Genomic DNA, 21383 nt, shown 5'->3' with positions numbered 1-21383 from the left:
TGCCCCTGATCTCTGATAAAAGAGTTTGAGCTTTTAAAGTGTTTTTTTTTTTGGCCTCAGGGTTTTACAGTGGGCTCTCAGTCTCACACACACACACACACACACACACACACACACACACACACACACACACACACACACACACACACACACACACACACACACACCAGTGGAGGCAGCGCTGTCCTGCCAGCATGCTGGGAAACTTTGGCATGTGAAGGGGGCCCGAAATTGAACTTTCCACTCCAAAAAGAGTGGACAGCTGCCCCTCTACAGTCCATTAAAAGCACCGAGGGCTGCACAGTGCTTAACAACAGAACGACGGCTGCTTTATGAAGTGCATCTGAAACAATAAATTTCCCTTATTAATGGGTGGCATGCTTTCATTAGCAGAAGACACTGATGAAGACAGAAGCCCCTCCTCGAATTCCCACTTCACTGTAATTCAGTGTTGCTCTGTGCAAACAGAGACAGGCGTCTTTACAACAGGGTCAGCTAGCTTATTAGCTGATTGATTCTAATTAGCTCTCCTCTCTGAAGACACACGGGCACATACACATCATGCATTATCGGCTGCTGGTTGAGAAGGGGACCACCTGTTCTGCTCCCGGCCCCCGCCCTCAGATTAGCAGGGTTTTAGTCGCTATCACTGCAAACAGGATAACAGCCTGAGTCGAGCCGTCTGCTCTCTGCGGACCTCCGCACAATGTCATCAGTCAATTTAGACTCTGATCTAAAGTCATGAGACGCCCACAGATGCTGAGGGCATCAACAGGATAATCGGTTTGGGCTGATTTGAGACGTTTCGTGAACGACTGTATGGGAAACATAAAGCAAAGTTTGCTTTATTGAGGCCGTGTTCAGTTAGATATCATGGCGGCATATTAAAATCTGCAGTATGTGTCTGTTCATTTAGTTTGTGATTCTGTGGAGTCGCATTTGGGGCGTCTGTTGTTTGCTTTATTTAATTGTTGCAGTAGAGAGATGAGAATCTGGGAGAGCAGGAGGAAAGCATCGCCCAAAGGTCGAGGGAGGGGTCGGCGTGTGCTTCGGCCCCAGCCAACCATCAGATTGCTGCAGCGTGACAGGTTTTACGGCCTCTGCCGCTCAGGCAGATCTGCAGCTGCAGATGAGGAATGTGCCAGTGAGAAAAGAAGTTTAGTCAGAGCAGCCTGATGATTTTCTTTGGAATCAGCAAAGACAATAAACTTCAGTCAGGTTCTTAGGAAGGGAAGGCCGCGGGCGCTCAGGGATGTTAAATCATATGCTTGGCAGGAAACCAGAAGGCTGCAGTGTGTCGCACCATCAGTGAGACAGCACTGCAATTATGTTTGTTTCGAGGTACTTTTACTCAAGTTTCTCAGTTTTATACAACTTTACAAGCATTTAAATTAATATTGTTTTTTTTTATTTTACTTACTGACTGGCAGAGCTGAGACACTCCCCTTAGGGTGGGACAGAAACTCCTTTTTTTCTGCATAATAAATAAATGTGGGCCTTTCCTCCTGTGTGCATGTAGCAGCACACCATAAGCACTCACTTGACTATATCTGAGCACAGCAGGGAATGTTTGGAAAAACACAGATTATTGTCTGAAAGGTGGAGTTTGTCCAGCTGCTTTGGAGCCTCTAAAAATGTCTGAAGGTTTTTAATGAAACCCCTCAAATTAAAGCTGAGGGTCTGCACTTCTGTCATGCTTGATTTCAAATCCACTGTGGTTGTGTTATAGTTGTGTATAGAGGTTTAACACCACTCCTACGCCCAGCTTTATCAGTGTCTGTGTGACTGTGGCAGCCCCGTATCTTCGGTCCTGTCAGGATAATTGGGTCAATCTCACCAGCTGCACCACTGAAATATTGCTTATCTGTTAAGTTGTTGTAACTTTTGAAAGATAAAGAGGAAGCGGTTTTCGTGGAACTCTTGTAACAGATTTTTTTCCACATTGACTAAACACACAAATATGTGAGCTGTTAGTGTGTGTTCATCTCACCTGTGTGTGTGTGTGTGTGTGTGTGTGTGTGTGTGTGTGTGTGTGTGTGTGTGTGTGTGTGTGTGTGTGTGTGTGTGTGTGTGTGTGTGTATGTGTGTGTGCATGTGTGTCCAATCATTCTTCATTATTGCCTTTAGTGTGGAGTAACCTGCCAGCAGAGTCACACAGGCTGAATCATTTCAGTCTTTCAGACTCTTATTAAATATTTATTCACCCAGGTTTAAGTTGCTTCATTCATTCTGTTTTTTTAAGGAAATACTTTAATATTATTTTCTGCTGCGTGATGTCTGGATGTTGCAGCTAACAGTTAGTTTGATTATTTTCTATCAGATTAAAAAAGTGAAAATTTTCCCTGAGCAGCACTCGACCAACAGCCAAAAAAGTAAATGGAACGATTTTCATTAAAACACGACAAGTCGAGTCAGATCAGGTCAAAAACATTTTGTTTCCCCTCGGGGGAAGCTTGTCCCAGTATTCATGCCAAAGTCTGTTGGGTCACATATCATAAAAAAGAAAGAAGATCATGATTTCTATAAACATAAGGGCAACTCAAAACAAGATTAGACTTTGAACCGTACTCAAACCTTATAAATGTGCTGTGTGTGTGTGTGTGTGTGTGTGTGTGTGTGTGTGTGTGTGTGTGTGTGTGTGTGTGTGTGTGTGTGTGTGTGTGTGTGTGTGTGTGTGTGTGTGTGTGTGTGTATGTAGGATGGGTGTGGAGAGTGTGTGTCAGCTGCAGCATGTAGGCTGTTCGTGCCTGCAGGGAGAAACTGGAGGATCCCAAAGTGCTGAGGCAAAGATTCACCCTCTAAAACCCAACAGCCTGTCTGAGAGCTGCTGAGGACAGATTACCTGCAGATCACCTCGCCCTCTCTCTGTCTCTGTATCCGTTTTTGTCTCTCGCTCGTATTCAGGAAACCCCCCTTCCCCCCGAGTCTGGAATTGGGGCTGAGAGGACTCATTGTGGCAGTTTTGGACCTCTAACATCATAGTTTTACTATCGTGTTTAAACACATGATGAAGAGCCCCCTGGTGGCCTGTGCAGGCTTCAGTTTTTATTACATCAGCTTGGATTAAATCAAGACCACGTGGATGATTGTGCTCTTAGTTTATCCACAAAGCCTAAAAGCTCCAGGAGACACTGTGGAGTAAATAAGTTTAATGGCGAGCTGCCTGCTGGGAGACTTTAGTTTCACATTAAGAGGAGAGCTTCCACACTCCATGCTAAATCACCAATATAGGGGGTATTTTAATGTGCACATGCATCATATACCCAGTGTGTCAAGCCCACAGCATCAAAATATCTCCTTTTTAGTAACACATCTCCTGTTATTGTGCTGAATGCTTGTAGAAAGCATGGCCTAAGTTTAAAATAACAAGCTCAGCTTATTGTATGCACAATAATGTTCCACACAGCTCTAAACAATCTGTTTGGTCCTCCTTTTTTTTGTTCTTATCTCTGTATGTGGTCACAGAGAGAGGATGGAAATGTAATCGAGACTAAACAAAGATGCTGGAAACGTACAGTGATTATTGAAGTCCAGAGTCTGACTCCAACAAAACGAGTCAGTATCGTTTTTCATGTTTGGGTAGAACGAGAGTAAATGCACACAAATGCATACCTGCTACACTGATTCAGTGCCATGAAGTGCTAAGCTAACGTGAAGTGTGTCAGTTTGGTTATGTGCATTAGGACTGCTGCGCTCTGAAAGCCAGCAGAAACTGAACCACAGCAGTTATAAAACTCATCCAGGAGGAAATTTTCATCCGATTGTTGCAGAAGGCAAAAACTCCTCTGAGGACAACAAACAGCTTCATGGGAATTCGGCCAGTAGCTGTTAAAACCTTAATTTGGACAAAAATGTGGGAACAGACGGAGAGACGACCGGGGGAATAAATATCATGTTATGAAGCAGCTGAAACATGCAGCTCTCTGCAAGCCTAACAGGTTAATTGCATTCGCCTGACTGTCCTGGCAAAGATGGAAATCAGCACCCCTGTTTGTCACGAGGGTCGGGTTTAAGAACCGGTGCTTTAAAACTAGAGTGCAGGAGTGATCCTCACAGTCAGGAGGGCGGGGCACAGTCATCATAGATATCTCTAATAAAAACCTGATCAGTAAGTTTGTGTTTTCTCAGCGACTCGACCTCGTGTTTTTGAAGCTTCTATGATTAAAGCAAGAAAGCAGCCTTCAGTGTGTGTGTGTGTGTGTGTGTGTGTGTGTGTGTGCTGAATTGAGCAGCAGTGGAGTAGGAGGACAAGTGTAGAACAAAGTGCGTGTGAGCCTGCTGATAACAAATCAAGTCCAGATTGTGAAGTTCTCAGGCTGTTCAGGCCCATCTGCCAAACCACGACACGCAGTTACACACACAGACGTTTGCTTTGCTGTCTCTGTGAGGACATTCACTCACATGTACAGTTCCCAAGGCCCCACCGCCACCACCACTTACCTTTAACCGTCACAGCGAGGCGCCTCACCTGAACCTGCACCCCCTCTAACAAAACCTTCAAGAAGGATGTGATTCCACCACAGAACTGCATCCTTTTGTAGCAGGGCTTCGTCCTCTTTCTGAAGAGTCTTCATGAAAAGAATGCGACGAATCAGAAATGCAGATTTGTTTGATAACAAAAACGCATTCATTGGTGCTGGTGTCTGCTCCCATGACTTCTCTAATTAGTATGTTTATAATCACATAATGTAAAGAAAATTACAGCAGTGAAAAACAAACCAATGTAACCAATTTGACTATAATGAAAAATTAAAAATGAAAGTGCTTTTTAAAAAAGTAGACACAAACAATAGAATCTGCTTTTTTTAAAAATGAAATAAGATTCCTTCCACTGAAAGAAGTGCAACATGGCGATATCCTGCCTGTAAACACAGGTGGGAATGCTGGGGCTGGATACTCGGGACTCAAACCTGTTCCGGCTGTTTTGTTTTACTGCGTGCATTCTGATTATTTAGTCTCGGAGTGCTCCGTGTGACAAAAATCTGATATTTGGTGTTAGTTTGGGGTACCTGACATGCAGGTACTCGTGTCAGTAGATGCCACAGCCATGAGTCAGATTACGTCTTCATTCGTTCTTTTTGGCGATCTTTTCCTGCCTGAGCGGTGAAGTCAGTGATTGATCATCGGTTTGCATCATCATTCAAAGGCGTGGCGCTCCGTAACAGTTCACACACAACAATCAGATTAAGAGGAAGGATTTTTTTGCTCGATGACAGTAAAATTATAATCAGGATTAGTTCAGTTATTATTGAGGTCACAATTGTTTAACACAGTAACAGGATTTGTTTTTTTACCTGTGGATTTCACTCAAAATGCTGCACCCACCTGTTCTCACACACACACACACACACACACACACACACACACACACACACACACACACACACACACACACACACACACACACACACAGAGCTTTACTCTGTGCCTTTAAGCAATATTTAACCTTCACACACACACAGGATCTTTCCCAAGGACATGCTGACATGCAGACTGTGAAAGCCAGGAATTGCACCAGCAACCTTACCATTGCCAGTCACACACAATTGATGTTAGTGCTCAGAGAGCATCAAAGACAAAGTGAGTGATCATTTTATATCAATCACTTGAAGACAAAATTGTAACTGAAATGATTATTAGTAAGTAAGTAAAAATGTATTTGTATAACGCACTTCAGCGGTAAGGCAATTCAAAGTGCTTTCAGTCATTAGAACATAAAACAAATGGACAAGTTCTTATATAGTGCTTTTCTACTCTGAGCGCTCAAACCACTCATATAACACATTTACCCATTCATACAAGCACTTCCATGAGTATCTAAGCTAAGTGCTTTTGTTGTCTAACATTCACACACATTCAAGCAATGTGAGCAACTTGGAGTTCAGTATCTTGCCCAACGATACTTTGGCATGCAGCCCAGAGCAGCCAGGAATCAAACCGCTGACCTTCAGGTCAGTAGGTGACCTGCTCTACCTCCTGAGCTACAGCCACCCGAATGTGCAGTAAAATAAAGCATTAAATACATCAGTCAAGTACACAATAAATCATCAAAACATCAGAATCATCTCACATTAGAATAATTCTGTTCCTCAATACCAATACTGAGAGTGTTATAGATACTTTTATTGATAGCGTTTATGTAGTATATTAAAATCATGTCTTTCTAAGAAAGCATGTTCTTAAATGCAAAAATAACTGTGTGTGTGTGTGTGTGTGTGTGTGTGTGTGTGTGTGTGAGTGAGTGTGAGAGAGTGTGTGTGTGGGCACACAGCATCATCTTCACTGCTGCTGTTGTGTTATCAGCCCTTTTACTGAAAAACTGGGGCCCGTAATGTTGTAATGCTTTCTTTTCACAGGCCATGCTCCTGAACCGGTTTCTATTGCAGGTCTATTTTTAGTCTATTTTAGTCTCAAATGTGGGTGAAACACACGCGTTTCATGGAGACACCTGAGCGCTGCAGATTCGTGGATTAAACGAAGCATCGAAGTTTTTGTGGAGGATTTTATTTAATCAGTTTTGTGCCCGTTAAGACTAGATCACAGTGCCCACCCCCCCACCCCCGGGGCCGGGGTGTGGGAATGAGCACTCTGCTGCTGTGTCTCCAGCCGTCCGTGTCCATGCAAGCAACAGAGATTTATCCAGGCTTTACTTTACACTTTGTTCTTGTACCGCTCAATACAATGAAACATTTTCACTTTCGTAGCGTGTGTTTAGACTGCTGAAAGTCGTTATTCAGGAGTAGCTCTGACTCGAGTCTTCAGTTTTTACAGATAAAGCGATGTGGCACGAGATAAAGAACTGAGTCTTCCTGCTCTCTGTGCTTTGATGTTTCCTCCTGTGAGAGGCACACAGTCAGGAGAGTCAGCTGTGCTTTTCCGAGGGAAACAAAATCAAAACCGTGTCACGGGCGTGTTTTCAATCAAAAACATCTGACAGCGATGACGTTTCCTCATCATTTTCTTTGGGAAACCTTTTTTTTAAACATGAAACGGCATCACGGAGCTGGCACACGCTAAAACTTTAACCAGTTTGATTTCCAGCAGCCCTGATCACCAGGCCAAATGGGAGCCCTGCGTTGGAGGAGGATGAGAACACACATTTAGTGTAAAAAATCAACAGTGTGTGAAGCTCAGCTGCCGCAGAGCAGAGGGCTCTCACACACAGCGCTGGTGGGGGTGTATATTTAGAAACTGCAGGCTTTTTATACACAAAGACCCAGTTTGACCCGGAGAGGATGGCGAGCGATGGGCCGACGTGGTTACTTTTAACAGATATGTTAGTACGGTGTGTGGGTATGTGTAAAAAATGTGCATAAAAGTTTAATGATTTACTTTGAGGGTGGAAATCCTCCTCGTGTTTTGGTTTATGGGATGCATTTTTCTTCCTGCAGCTTGTGAGTTTTTAATATCTCACATTTTTATGAGGTTTAAAGATACCCAACATCAAGCTGATGAGGGTTTCTCCACTTGGTGTGTTTATTTGAGGGGGGTATTGGGGGGGGGCGTGATTTTTGTCTTTTTATTTTCCTAATCGAGCGGGCGGTTCGACTGAAAGCGCGTAGCTTCTTGTCTCATTATGTTTCTTTTATAAAATAGCAGTGGCTGAATGACAGTGAGGCTTTTTTAGCGGGTGCTGTCAGATTGATTGGTGCTGAAAGGCGACATCAGACCAGAAATATTAGCATGTTGTCCTCATGTGTCCTTCATCTGCCCCACAGCTGACCAGAGTTTTTTCTTTTATTTCTTGGTCAAGTGTCAGATGTATGTTTTCATAATGAATCATCAGATTGGCAGATTGAAGGTGCTGTGAAGGTTTGGGTCCATATTTGAGCCCCTGATTTGCACTTTGAAACTTACCTTTCCTTTTACCACATAATTAGTTTTTTCCTCTCTCTGTGAGAGCAAGTTCACGGCAGACTAGGTAAAGTGTGTTTGCGGTAAATCCACACGTGTGTTTTTGCATATTGTAGACCTGAACTTGAACAGGGACACACGCTGAGCTTCACTGAGCCTAATGATCCTGTAATAACCAGTGTGATGGCGCTGCTTTATTTCCCTAAATATAAAACCAGTGTAACAGCTGCACTAACAGGCTATAAGGAAGTCATCTGGATACATGAAACACTGTTATAGCAGCTCTGTGAATGCATGAATGTGCACTGTAATTATGCAGAAACACTGAAGATGATGAAGAATATTTGAAGTTTTCAACTCTTGAAAGAAAGAGCTTTATTTGTCACATACATATACATGCAGTGAGATTCAGTCTCTGCATTTAACCCATCACACATGGAGCATGTAGTACATACAGCGCAACGTGGAGCAGGGGGGCAGCCAGAGGGCGCCCGGGGAGCATCTTGGGGGGGGTAAGGGCCTTGCTCAGGGAGCCACAGAGAGCCCAAGGATTTGAGCCGGAGTCCTCTCAGTGATGAAGCCTCTTCTTCTCCCCTAGGCCACCACTCCCCCTTCTTGTAACACTTAAGGATTTGTAGCATTGTTGGATTATTATCGGTTATATCATCGTTCTTTATTCCATTTATTGTTCTCTTGTTTCTTTATATTTTAAAAAGCACACCTGAAAGCTGCAGCTCTGCTAACAGCTTACTTGGATTTTTTACTTACCCTGGAAACAGAAGTGTTGAGGATCTCTTTTGCTACCCTGACCTGAGCCAAAGTAAGCAGGCAATCATTTATTTCTTGGTTATCAGGCTGATTGGACCACACACAGAGCTGTCAGTCTGTCTACATAAATTTTCTTTAAAGAGAAAAGTGTGTAAGAGTTTTATAAAGCTGCAGAGTTTTACCTTCAGTCTGCATCGGTCATGCGTGTCAGTGTCTGTTTACCTCCAAAGTCCATCAGGTCTGATACCAGTCAATAAAAATGATTTTAAGCTGCTCCGTGCATTAATGTTTGCAGTCTTTTACTTAATAATCCAACCACTAAGATATCAGGACAGTTTAAATCTTGCACAAAATTAAAAGTAAAGGTAGTTTGTTCTTCTTTCAGGACTGGGTTTTAGATAGAACACAGGCCCTTATTATCAGTTTTGGATTCCCTGCTTCTGTTTTCTTTGTGACCTGGAAACTCTGGGATCAGACTCTGGAGCTTAGACGGGAGAAGCCGCTCCGCGGGCGCGTCTCTCGGGCTGCCTGCTGAGGTGCGATTGATCGGCTTATCTGCAGCTCACGTGAATCCTGCGTCACACACGTCCTACAGAGACACACGCAGGTCACAGTATCCTAATGGTGTGACATTTACTGGGTCAACATACACTGTATGCATTCGTGTGTGTGTGTGTGTGTGTGTGTGTGAGAGGCCTATAAACTGGTGTTTGTAATCAGATTTGTTAACACTAAGTCAATCAGGGATGCCGGTCAGCCATTTGCTGATAAGAGAGAGAAAACCAATAAACGTCTGCAGCGCTGAGGAGGAAGTGTGTTCGTGCTTCCTGACTTTTTATTTGTAATTCAGTTTATTGTCTGTTCCATTATCTGTAATGCCGCTTGATATTTGCAGCCATGCCCCGCTCCATCTTATGGAGACCTTCCAGGAACTTTTAGTAGCTACAGAGAAACACAAAGTCTTTCAGCTGAATTCACTGAAACAACCAAACTAAATCTGCAACTTAATAACACACACGAGCACACAAGTGTCTCTTACACATACAACTCACACAGCCAGCAATTGTAGTGAGAGCATAATTACAGTGTGTGTATTCGGATGCCGGTGTTTGCTCACTTGTGTCCTTGAACATAATTATCACTTTTAAGGTCGGGGCATTTATTCAGAGACGTGCGGATGATTATTTTTAGCCATTGATTGTTCATTTAAAGGTTTTATGGGAGTTTGTGTTTGTGTTGTGTTTGTTTATTGGGTTTGTGGGTTAGTTTTATTGTATTTGCACGTGTGTATTTTCCAAAGACTTATGCAAAAGATGGAAATACCCACTGTGACAGCACATAATGTTTGTTTGTTTGTTTGTTTGTTTGTTTAGCCTCAGCATTAACATTTTGCCCGCTGCCACGGTGGTGTTTTAGAGCCAGAAGTAACCATGATTAGACAAGGTGGTGGCGTGCTAAGTTACCAGTTAATGCTTGCAAGGTTGTTTAGCAAACTGCGCAGGTGCAACTCAGAGCTTATTTTTATTCACAAGGCGACGCGACAGCAGAGGGATCCACATATCTGAGTCGGAGAGTTTTACACCACGTGCACGTCCTGAGACGACCCCTTAGGGAAGTTTGTTAACTGCTACATGATCAGTGTGAATGAACCAATAAGATGTTCTAATTCAAGCACAAACCTCTTGGATACACTGTGCCATTACACTCCATTACTAGCAGCGGTGCCACTAATTTTAAGCCTTAACAAAAAGAAATCCACCCAGCGTACAGTTAGTGTGAGGCAAGGTACTGTGTTTTATACGAGGCTGTAACCATGGTGGTTTCTGTTGTCAAGATGGACATTGTAACATGTGAGTCTGTGGGAAGGACTTGCTTCATTTTTCGGCCCCTGAGGTTGCCATATGACGTCTTTATGTTAGACTTTATTGTGGTATAAAAATATATATTAGTGTCTTACTAAGTACTGCAGTTGCATTATTACTGCATGCATGTTTGCACCTGCAGAATAATCACTTTTCACTTATATATGTTGTGTGTGTGTGTTTGTGTTGTTGTTCCACAAGGCTGAACATGTGTGGGCATGTTTTTTTTAATATATCTGATGTTTAAATATGCGTGTGCATACGAGTGTGTGTTCCTTTAGATAACAGGAAAATGTACTTGCTTACGTGTGCTTGTGTGTGTGCTTGTGTGTGTGTGTGTATCTACATGTGTTGCATGTGTGCATCCTGTGCATTCACATGTGTCTCAATGTGAACCCATTTACCGGTTTGTGCTCAGCTGTGTGTGTGTGTGTGTGTGTGTGTGTGTGTGTGTGGTGTGTGTGTGTGTGTGTGTGTGTGTGTGTGTGTGTGTGTGTTTCTGTGCGTGAGTGTAAGTGCGAGAGTCACAGAGTGGGTCGCTGTTTGCCTCACTCATAGTGAGCATCGCCATGGCAACGGCACTAGCAGCGCAGTGTGAAGTGGAGGAAGAGCTTGCGGTGCTCAGCGTGATGGAGAGTGGTAGAGAGACTGGTTTCACGGGAGCGCACGATTGGCCGGGCTGGGTGATGATGTCATGTATTTAATCGGCGGCTTAACTCATCCAGATGTGTTCTTTGTAACCTCCCAATAATTGTGGTTACTTAACACATACAGAAAAAAACGTTTGATTTCATTAGTGTGTGTGCGTGTGTGTGTGTGTGTTTAAATGTAATCAGTAAAGATAGATACTCATGTCAGATTATCACAAGTTAGTGATCAGATTAAAACAGGAAGAGCAAAGCAGAGACACAGAGACAGAGACTGGGGGGCCGAAAGAGGGAGGGAGGAAGAGAGGTGTGTGTCATACTGAGCATGCTCTTTGTACTAACTTCCTGCTCTCTTCTTCCTGACAGAAAAAGACCGTTCAGAGAAGCCGGTGTTCACCAAGAAAGAGAGGAAGGCTGACGGAGCAGACGCTCTGAGCGCAGCTGAAGAGAATCGGAGGAAAACGGAGGGATTATTTCAACATTTGGACCGAGGCAGGATCCCTGGATTCTTCTCTTACCTTTTTTCATTCCTGTCTGTTTTTGTTGGGGAGAGATTCATTGAAACTGACATTAATCTTTTGAGTCACACTAATGTTGGCACTCCACATCTGCCTGAAGATGAAAGTATGCGGCGTGTTTTTTTCTTTGTGAGTGTTCTGACTGCCAAGTTTGAGAGGTACTCTGGGAATCTGAGGGCTTTTTCACTTGTGTAATCCTTTTCATGTTCTGCTTTTGTGATCTGTTATCTCAGTCTTTCTTTTCCTGATAAGGTTTTGTTTCTCATCAAACAAAGAGGAGGGGGGGGGGCTGTTTCTCAAGTTTCCCAGCCTCGAAACTGAGAAGCATTTGCATTCCAGTTGGCTTCACAAGGGGACAAATCCTCCCTTGTTTGTCTGATAGGGCGAGTGTTTGAGTTGGTCAGTGTCCCTCTGTATCGGGGGGACAGTAACCGACCCTGTCAGTCTCTTCTGGGAAAAATGGGATCAGAAAAGGACTCGGAGTCGCCTCACTCCTCGGTGAGTGGCGTCCCCAACCCTAAGTGCCGTGCGGCAGGCAAACGCCAGGGCCGCATCTCCTTCCACAGCCTCTTCCACAGTAAACGGAGCTCTCGGGGAACCAGGGCCCCAAAAGGAGGAGCGGCCACCGCTTTATCTCATCATCACCAACATCACCACATGCAACAACAGCTGCTTCCTTCCGCCTTGAGTTCAGCAGCTGCTGCAGCTGCTGCTGCTGCACCCACCACAACGACCACCGCAACCGCCACGACCCCCCAGGACGCAGCCTCCGGCACCCCCTCAAAGCCGCTCTCCTCCAGCCAGCCCTCCCTGGGGGGAGGCGCTTCATCGGGGGAGGCCAATCTCCTGGAGTGCCCCCTGTGCCTGGTGCGCCAGCCCGCTGAGCAGCTCCCGGAGCTGCTGGGCTGCAGCCACCGATCCTGCCTCTGCTGCCTGCGCCAGTACCTCCGCATCGAAATCACCGAGAGCCGAGTCCAGCTCAGCTGCCCCGAGTGTGCCGAGAGACTGGCCCCGCGGCAGGTGGCCGACATCTTGGATGATGCAGCCCTGCTGGAGAAGTATGAGGAATTCCTACTGAGGAGGTGCCTCGCTTCCGATCCGGATTGCCGATGGTGCCCGGCGCCCGACTGCGGGTAAGAAACTCACTGATACCATCTGTATGTTTGCTTTGATGCTCAGCTTTGGTTCCAGTGATATTATCAAGAGTTTGGTGTCTCTTTCACTGCATGTGTTTTATATGTGGCCTAATGTGGCCCCAAAAACAGTTACATTGAAGCAGAAAACAGGAAAGAAATCTTTAGGCCGGGAAAACAAATCCAACAAAGTAGATACAATTTTTCTTTGATGATTAATAGGTTGATAAAATGTTTATGATTAATGCTCCGTCCGTCAGCTGTATTTCATTGTTAGACGTGTTTTTTTTTTTTTGTTTTGTTTTGGGTTTTTTTGCCTTTTCAGTAAACTGCAACATTTTCTACTCCCAGAGTGTCAAAAATAATTTTCCTATAGAAATGCATAAGGTGTCCTAATGTGCACTGACGCGCTGGCTGCAGCAGTACTGGACGCCCGCAGATAACGGGCCTCTTTTAAAGAATGAAGTTCACATTGTGAAGTTGCAGGCGTGACGATAACATCACATCAGATCCGGGATTTGGATCTAATTTGGGACTTTTTTGCATTCAAGTATCGTTTGTACTTGTTACTTTTACTTTCACCTACTGGTTATGTTTAGGCACTAAAATCTGCTGTGTTTGGCTTCAAATGCAGCTCTTCACTCTGTGCGAATGCTGAAAATTACTGTTGGTCATGTTTTTAGTCTTAGAAAATGGGAATACGAGGAGTAAAGGACCTCATGATAACCCGGTGTGTGACAGCACAGACAGCGAGGACACCTCGGGCACATTTCTGATAGCAGTGGAAATAAAACCAACAGTCTCAGCACCGAATGAATAAATGACTGTGAAGGCCGGAGTGTGCATTTACAGTAAGCTGCAGTTTAGGGCTCAGTTTCAGCTTTGTTTCCGTCTTCCTGTTTATGTCATACTATCGAATTATCTGATTGTGGTTTCATGCGATGATACTAAAAAGCTTCAGAGTCCCGCACTGAGCACTCTCACCTTCGGGGATTTCACATTGCGTAATTTATAAAAACAAACACAGTGAGTGTGAGAAAGAGAAACTCGACTGTGAGCCTGTGAGTGAGACTCAGAGTGAAAATGGAGTGAAGCCAGAGGCCTTTCAGGTGTTTGAGTAATGCCGTCTGAAAGAGAAGAAGCTGTAATGAGCTGGATGCGTAAAGAGAGTCAGGGCGCAGCATCTGGTTTTGAATGAAGTCATCAGCCGTGATTCGCTCAGTCGGGTTCTCTCCGCGTTATTTCTCCACTCTTTCTGCCGTCGTCTCGCATAAACGCTGTTGCTTCATAGTTCACGTCAGTTCCTGCACTTTTCTGTCTGGGTTCGAGAGAACAGGAACTGTTCTGACCTGATCGCTTAGAGAGAAAAAGGCAGACGCAGAGCGAGGAGTCAAATTTCAAAGTAGAGGAGAAGCTGTAAGTGGGTCAGAGGCCTGCGGTGGCCCTGTGGTCGGAGGAGGGGAGAGCCAGATGGGTTTGGAGGTAGAGCCGCTGCTCTGCTTCGGTTTCTGGAACAAATGAGAGGCGTTCATCATAGAAAGCAGGAGTGATTCATTGTGTTTGTGTTTCTGTGTGTGTCTGTGTGGGAAGATAGAACGCAGATTTTCAGTGATATTCTGCTGCTCTCGTTTTGTACAGTAATTCATATATTGTCACAGGGGGAAAGTCTAATCTAAATGCAATCTGCATAAATCTGACTACATGCGCTTCCTGTGTGCATTTCTCTGTTTCTCCGTGTTCAGTCCCAACAAAGGAGGATTTAATGCAATTTTTAAAAAAACACAAATGCAGTCAGGATTTTTTTGTTCACGCTCTTTGGTACATTCAGAAAGTCTGTAGGCTGTGAAAGTGCAGCCCTGCAGGGGAGTCATGAGTCATTTATATAAAATGGGTTTATTTTTCTGAAAATAGAAATATTACAGTTTTAATTATGAGATATCAGTTTTTTGTTAGTTTGTAAATGTGTGTTTATATGCATGAAGTTCAGGTGTAACATTGTTACAAAGAGGTAAATCAAAGAGAAAAAATACTTTGATTTTGCAGCTGTTGCTGCAGCAGGTGGTGGATAATGTTAACAAGCACTTGTAGACCTATAATATATATATATATTTATCACTGTGTAATCATCACAGTCGGCAGGCTGTTGACTCTTGGTTTGTGGTGTTATTACTGTGTGTTTCTGATCCCATGAAGGACAGGCTGATAGAACGATTAACTCGTTCTCATCTCTCAGACGAAACGTTTGCACCCTCTCTCTGTACATCACTGTTTGCTTTACCTCCACAGCTTCATTTGGTCTGGTTAGACCTGATGAACTGCAGATACGCAGGTTGTTTTCTTTAGTCAATCTATAGTTCTTCTGTACTAGTGCAGGAAGCAGATCCATCGTGGCTCACAGTTACAAGACGTGGCTTTCAGCTCAGTCAAGTTATTAGAATATGAGCTACAAGCTGTGAGGACCATAAATACAGAATGACACATTTGAACTCAGGCTTGATACAAGCTAAGAAAGCAGAATATTTGGATGAATTGTCCCGGTCATGAGGAATATTCGAGTTTTATCCACTAAATGAACGACCTGCTTTGTGTGGATTAATCCCACTGTCACAGCTCTGCTGTCACAGCTTCACCACTTCAGGTTTTCACAGCTCCTGTTTGCTCTGAGCCTGAGTCTTCAGTTAGGATGGGTTCACTCTCAGTGGGGATGTAAATGAACCTCAACAGGCATTTTTCAGATCAATACCGTAAATGTCTTTTAAAGCAGAGCTGTTTAATGAGTCTCCAGGCTCCCTCGCTGCACGGCTCTGTTTTTAACATACTTCTCATGTGAGTTTAGCCTGTTTAAAGGTTTACAGAGGTCGGATAGACGTAATTTAGTATAATCTGTGTGTGTGTGTGTGTGTGTGTGTGTGTGTGTGTGTGTGTGTGTGTGTGTGTGTGTGTGTGTGTGTGTGTGTGCGTGTGCGTGTGCGTGTGCGTGCGTGTGTGTGTGTGTCACCACTATCACTAAAGCAGAGGTCGGGTGCTGACCTACATATTTGCAGGGACAGTCCGCTGTCTGACGCCAGCAGTGACTCAGCCTCTGCTTTACATCAGACCAGACCAAATTGTTATTCACCACAAACAGCCGAGGTTGGAGACAGGGGAGAAACAGCAGTGCACACACACACACACACACACACACACACACACCTGAGAGCTGAAGAGAGAGGAGGCGTCAACAGAAAACAGAAAAAAAAGGTGTGAAGTTCTTCCATGTTGCTGTTAATCAAGTGTTTGTAACTGAGAACAGTGTGTGTGTGTGTTTGTGTGTCTCTCTGCTGGGAAAGTTATGTAAATGTGACCTGGTTTTAGCCATCTTATCTTTTTTGAACAATCTCTGTCAGATGTTTTATATGAGCTGAGAGTGTAAGTGACGCGCCAACAAAGCATGAGAGTGGACTGTGTAAATTATCCACCGTTACACTCGACGTAGCAGGAGCTGTTGGCAGCTAAAGCTCTCGCAGCCTCCTTCACGCCCTGCAGGTGGATAAAGGAACCGTAAATGTCACCAGTGTGGTCACAGAGTTTAGGTTTCTCTTTCTCTTTGCTGTCTCTCCGGTGTGGAGGGCATTTTTATTTTACGGCTTTCTGAACTCTTCAATTTTGAGTTCATATTTATGAAGACAAACAGAATCGAGTGCCTCCTCCTCCCAGCTGTCTCATAATAAACTGCAGTTTTATAAGGTCGTAAAAGTATATTTCAAATAAAAGTTCATCAGGTGACAGTGTGCGATGTGAAGGAGCAACGGAAGACAGATTATAACCCAACTTTGAATTTTCCTCTGAAGTGTTTCAGCAGCTTTAATCGAGTGCTAATTCATAGGTTTTAATATCTTCTGTCACACGGCTCTCATCAGTGATGCTTTTGGCTGCAGATGCAGATGTTTGAGACAAAGTTTATTGGCATATTTAGCAGCTAAGGAGCCAGATGTTTATTTCAGGACAAATGACATATAAATAAATGACTGTTCATAAGTCGTGTTTGCAGCTTGTACTGCTGCTAATGTGGGCGGACCGATCTTTGCTGCTTTCAGTTTGTTTGCATGAAGAGTCTCTATGTTATTTAAGTGCTTTTTAAGGCTATCAGACGATCTCTCGTATGAATGTTGAAATATGTTGTCATCCTGAGGTGGCGGAAAAGCTAAACCTCAAAATATCACGACAAAGATATTAATCAGGAGTGACGGGAACTCTGATAATCCTCACGGGGAAACTGTGTTAGAGCGTTTAGTCATCATCGCTAACTTAAAAGTTTATTTGGGAAAATGTAGGAGTGTAGTGTGGGTGTCACTCACAGACTGTGTGAAGAGTGAACCCAGCGAGGAAGTGACTTAAACCTACATCTTCTCTGATGGCCTCCATCAGCGACAGTCATATTACACGGCAGTCTCTTGGAAGATGACCCTACTTGATCTGTGACCTCTGTAAACACTTCCCTGATGGCTTTATGGTCTCAAACACTAAATTCGAGCCCTTATTAACATGGTGTGATGTTCATTTTAAAATAAAAACAAAGCAGGGTATGTCTTAGGGCGGGGCTGCTCTCCTGTCTAGTGCCAACCTTCGCTCATCACCTCCAGTTACTAAACTCCAAGATGGGGATGGCTGCAGTGCTGATGTTGGAGCTTCAAAGTCAGTGGGTGACGTCATGGTGGCTACACCCATCTGTTATGTACAGTCTGTGGTTCTAAGTGAGCCGCTTTTATTTCGTCCTCTTAACCTTCATATCACAGAGGGTCACCTCTGACCTGCTCTTCTTATCTGACCAATGAGGTCCCGACCTGTCTGATTGTCAGACCTCAGCATCCAGTGAGAACAAAGACTGTCCCTCTGCCGTCTCCTCTGGCTGTCAGTTGCTATGGTGACTATCGATGCAGCATAGAAGGAGCGTTGCCAAGGGTAACAGGAGTTGGGACTTAATTAACCAGATCAATACAAAGTCGCCGGACTGAATTTTGTGCCTTTGTCTTTGACTGAGATGTAATGAACACTCGTGTGTGTGTGTGTGTGTGTGTGTGTGTGTGTGTGTGTGTGTGTGTGTGTGTGTGTGTGTGTGTGTCGCACTGATGAGGCTCGACTTCGTGCTGGTGCTAGGGTGTCCTGGTTCCCGGTATGTGCGTGTCTGTGTGTGGTTAAGTGTTTCAGCAGGACTCCCAGGTGGTTCTCGCTGAAGCTGAACACTGACGGGAGCGTCTGCGCACGTTTCCTTTCAGCACGCAACGCGTCAGCACTCATATAACTCCTCCACCTCTCACGCCTCTCCTCCCTCGCTCCCGTCATGTTTTATTTCACATTAACATCTCAGCTCATGATCTTACATGCCCCCCTTTTTCACCCTCCTCACATCTCCATTTGTTTTACTTTGTCTGAGTCTGTCTGTGTCTTTTTTCCCCCTCCACCCTTTTCCACCCTTTTCCACCCTGGAAACATCAGTCCAGATTCGCTCGCTGTGCCGCATCAGAACACACCAATTATGAGACAGCGTTGGCATAACGCGTCTGTCCCATAAATAAAACTGCACTTTGCCACAGCCTGTTCAGACTTAGCCAGAAAAAAAAGGGCTGTTTTGTTTTGTAGGCTTGTTTGTGTCAAGGTTCAGACTAGTGGTGTATTTAGCAGAAGGACAAAAGATGTGCAAGTCAGAGCCTGTTTGCACTGTAGGCTGCAGAAGCTCTGAAAATTCATGCAGACTCACTTACTGTGTTCAGAGGCTCTGATGATGCTGATAATAAAAGATAATAAACAGGAAACGTTGCGTTTAAGAGCATCTTCTTAGAAAGATTATTGTTGTTAAAATGTAACTTAAAATGTAACTCGTGAGAGTAGGTTAACATCCAGAGGGCATGTAACCTGTTTGCATGTATCTTTGAATGAACTCATAGGCAGAACAGTAATAAGTCATGGATAAATAGTTACCCACTAAGGTTTACTTTGTCTTTAGTGCTAATTGGCACATTTTATCGTGTTTTAATATCTCTGTGGTGTAGTTATTAACATATTTCTCTTACATGTGAACGATCCCCAGTTTGATTATGGGAGCAGACACAAACCTGGCCTCAGGGGGTCACAAGCTGGTGTGCACCTACTTCCAGTCCCAAGCCCGGATAAATGGGAGGGATGCGTGAGGAGGCACCCACTCAAACACGCACTGTGGTGATCGATAATGGAGAAGGCAGTCAACTCGAGCTGCAGAGCTTCAAACTTAAGCTCACTCACATCAAATGTCAGACACGCCCCTGGGCGGCACAGTGGTGGAGTAGTTAGCACTGTTGCATTATGGGAAAAAGATTCCTAGTTTGAACCCCGAGGCCTTTCTTTGTGCAGTTTGCGTGTCCTTGCTGTGCCTGCGTGGGTTTCCTCCTGGTGCCTCCTCCCACAGTCCAAAGGCTCGCGTGTTGGTTCTAAGCCGACTGTGGCCGTGAGGTAGATGATAAAGTGCTGCATGAATGTGAGGACGTGATATTACATTACAGTCTTTCCCTCCGCCTGCTGCTTCAGCCCCTCCACCACCCCAGCATCCACCTGTTGTTTCCATGGGGATCCCGCTCCAGTTTCATAACACAGCTTATTTTTGGAGCGTGACGAGACACCACACTAATTAAATTCTGCAGTAACAAATATTTTCAAACCTGCCTCAGCTTAAGACTTTAAACACTGTGAATATTAACCCTAGCAGCAACATGTGGGTGAAAGCAGGCCGCGTTTTTCTCTCTCTGTAACTTTGTAGCCATTAAACACCCGTCCACGTATGAACACCCTTAAAATACACAGTGGCCGTGGTGGGAGGGTTCACTGTGGATGATGATGGGGTTTCATGTAGCAGCTAGTGTGAGTAATAAAAAAAAAGGTTCAGCTTCTGTTTACACCTCAAACCAGAGCCGCTAAACAAACGCTAATAGAGCCCGACTGTGTTTTATTTGCCTCACTTAAATCAAAGGTTTACGCGCTTCTTTAAGCACTGAGCCGGTTTACTGAGCTTTGAAATCAGTGTGGGTAGTTTATCATTGCAGATGAACCTGTGGATCATCTCTGTGGAAAAATGCTTTGGAGCTGGACGTGAGGCCGTCGTCCTCGCAGATGCGGGCTGAAGTGTGTTCTGCAGAAATGCCACCTCTTGTCTCATCTTGTCCGGAGGAAGCGAACTGTTGTCGGCTCGGATATCTGCTAATTTATTCCGTCCTGAGAGCGGGCCCGTCGCGCTGTTTGAAGAGGTGGTGATGAGGGACGTGTCGAGGCTGGGCGTGTTGGAGGCGTGCCAAAACAATTACAAGTTTGCCGTGTTATCACTGCTTCCACACTCTTCCTCTTCTTGATGGAGTGACGTAGAAACACGCGTGCCGTGCAGAGAAGCGGCAGAACCTTTGTTTTCTCAGGGTGGGAAATATTTTAAAAGCCCTGCTTGCTTTTGTTTGTGCTCCGCCGACATGTTTCTCCTCTCTGTGTGACAGGCGTGTATGACAGCCTCCCTTTGTGAGTCCTCCTGTGACTGACACTCTCCCGATCTCAGCATCTCACTCTCTTCTTTCATTTCCGTCGCTGTCCTTATCGGCTCCAACATGCCACGCTTTTCACTGTATTTAACATTATTTGCTTAAACGTGTGCTGCATAATCTTCAGTGCACAAAAAGGCAAATAAAGTGTCGGACTTTGTTTTTAAAGTGGTCTTGAGCAGCAGCTCTCTGAAGTTTGTCTCTGCACGATGGCAGTCCGACGTCCTTGAACTGGATTAAGAGGAAGATTTTTTTATATACATAAACCTCTTAAACCCGAGCTATGAATCATTGACGCATAAAAAAGGCCTCTAACTCAAGGGACCCACTGAGCCAGTGTTGTGTCTACATGTAATAGAAAACTTTCATTTTAAATTGTATCTTCAGGCAGCCTGTCACAGGACACATCATTTACTCCCATTTCTTTAGTTGAATCCACCAAAATGCCAAAGATAACAGAGTTTGACAGGCTTTAAATATTATTTTTGCACCAACGAGGTGATTCTCAAAGAGCTGTTAGCTCAAAACATGGCATATTTAGGCACAGTGTGCAGTGAAACTGGACAAGGGGACGTCAAAAGAAGAAATGGCCTAAAAACTATCTACAGCAGATAAACAGAAACTGAAAGTCACGTCCTTAAGAAAGAGGAAATAAATCCAGCAAAGACCGGAGAGATGCGTCAGCTGAGCCATCTCCTGCGCACTGAAGCACCATCAGAGATGTCTCAGTGGACGGGCGGCTGTCAGGAAGCTGAGGTCTGATGGAGCGATAAATCCAAATGTGAAGTCTTTGGTCCAAACCCTCGTCCGTATGTGTGGAGGAGGACATGGCAGAGGTGCAGCAGTGGGTGCCTACGGCCGCCTGTAAAACACGGCGGCGGCTCTGTCGTGGTTTGGAGCTGCATTTCAGCCAGCGGTGTCAGAACTGATGGAATTATGAGTGCAGAAAAGTGCTGTCAGATTTTGATCCACCATGCAAACCCACGTGGAAAGCTTCAGTGATCCCAAACACACTGCCAATGCAGTAAAAGCATACCTGCATAGAAACACACAGCAGGACACTGTCAGA

The 21383-nt window shown here is 44.6% G+C and overlaps 1 protein-coding gene across 1 annotated transcript in view; it reads left to right on the top strand.

Moving 5' to 3' along the window:
* The window catches only part of rnf19b (ring finger protein 19B), a 38785-nt gene that overhangs the window by 6237 nt on the left and 11165 nt on the right, over positions 1-21383 (top strand). Inside the window, exon 2 of the mRNA XM_030741150.1 lies at positions 11498-12782. Coding sequence (XP_030597010.1) covers positions 12109-12782 — 674 coding nt within the window. The 5' untranslated portion in view covers positions 11498-12108. The remainder of the gene's footprint in view (positions 1-11497; positions 12783-21383) is intronic.

Source organism: Archocentrus centrarchus, chromosome 11 (genome assembly GCF_007364275.1).
Source record: "Archocentrus centrarchus isolate MPI-CPG fArcCen1 chromosome 11, fArcCen1, whole genome shotgun sequence".
In the NCBI taxonomy this organism is placed as follows: domain Eukaryota; kingdom Metazoa; phylum Chordata; class Actinopteri; order Cichliformes; family Cichlidae; genus Archocentrus; species Archocentrus centrarchus.
This window is presented reverse-complemented; position numbering and strand designations above follow the sequence as displayed.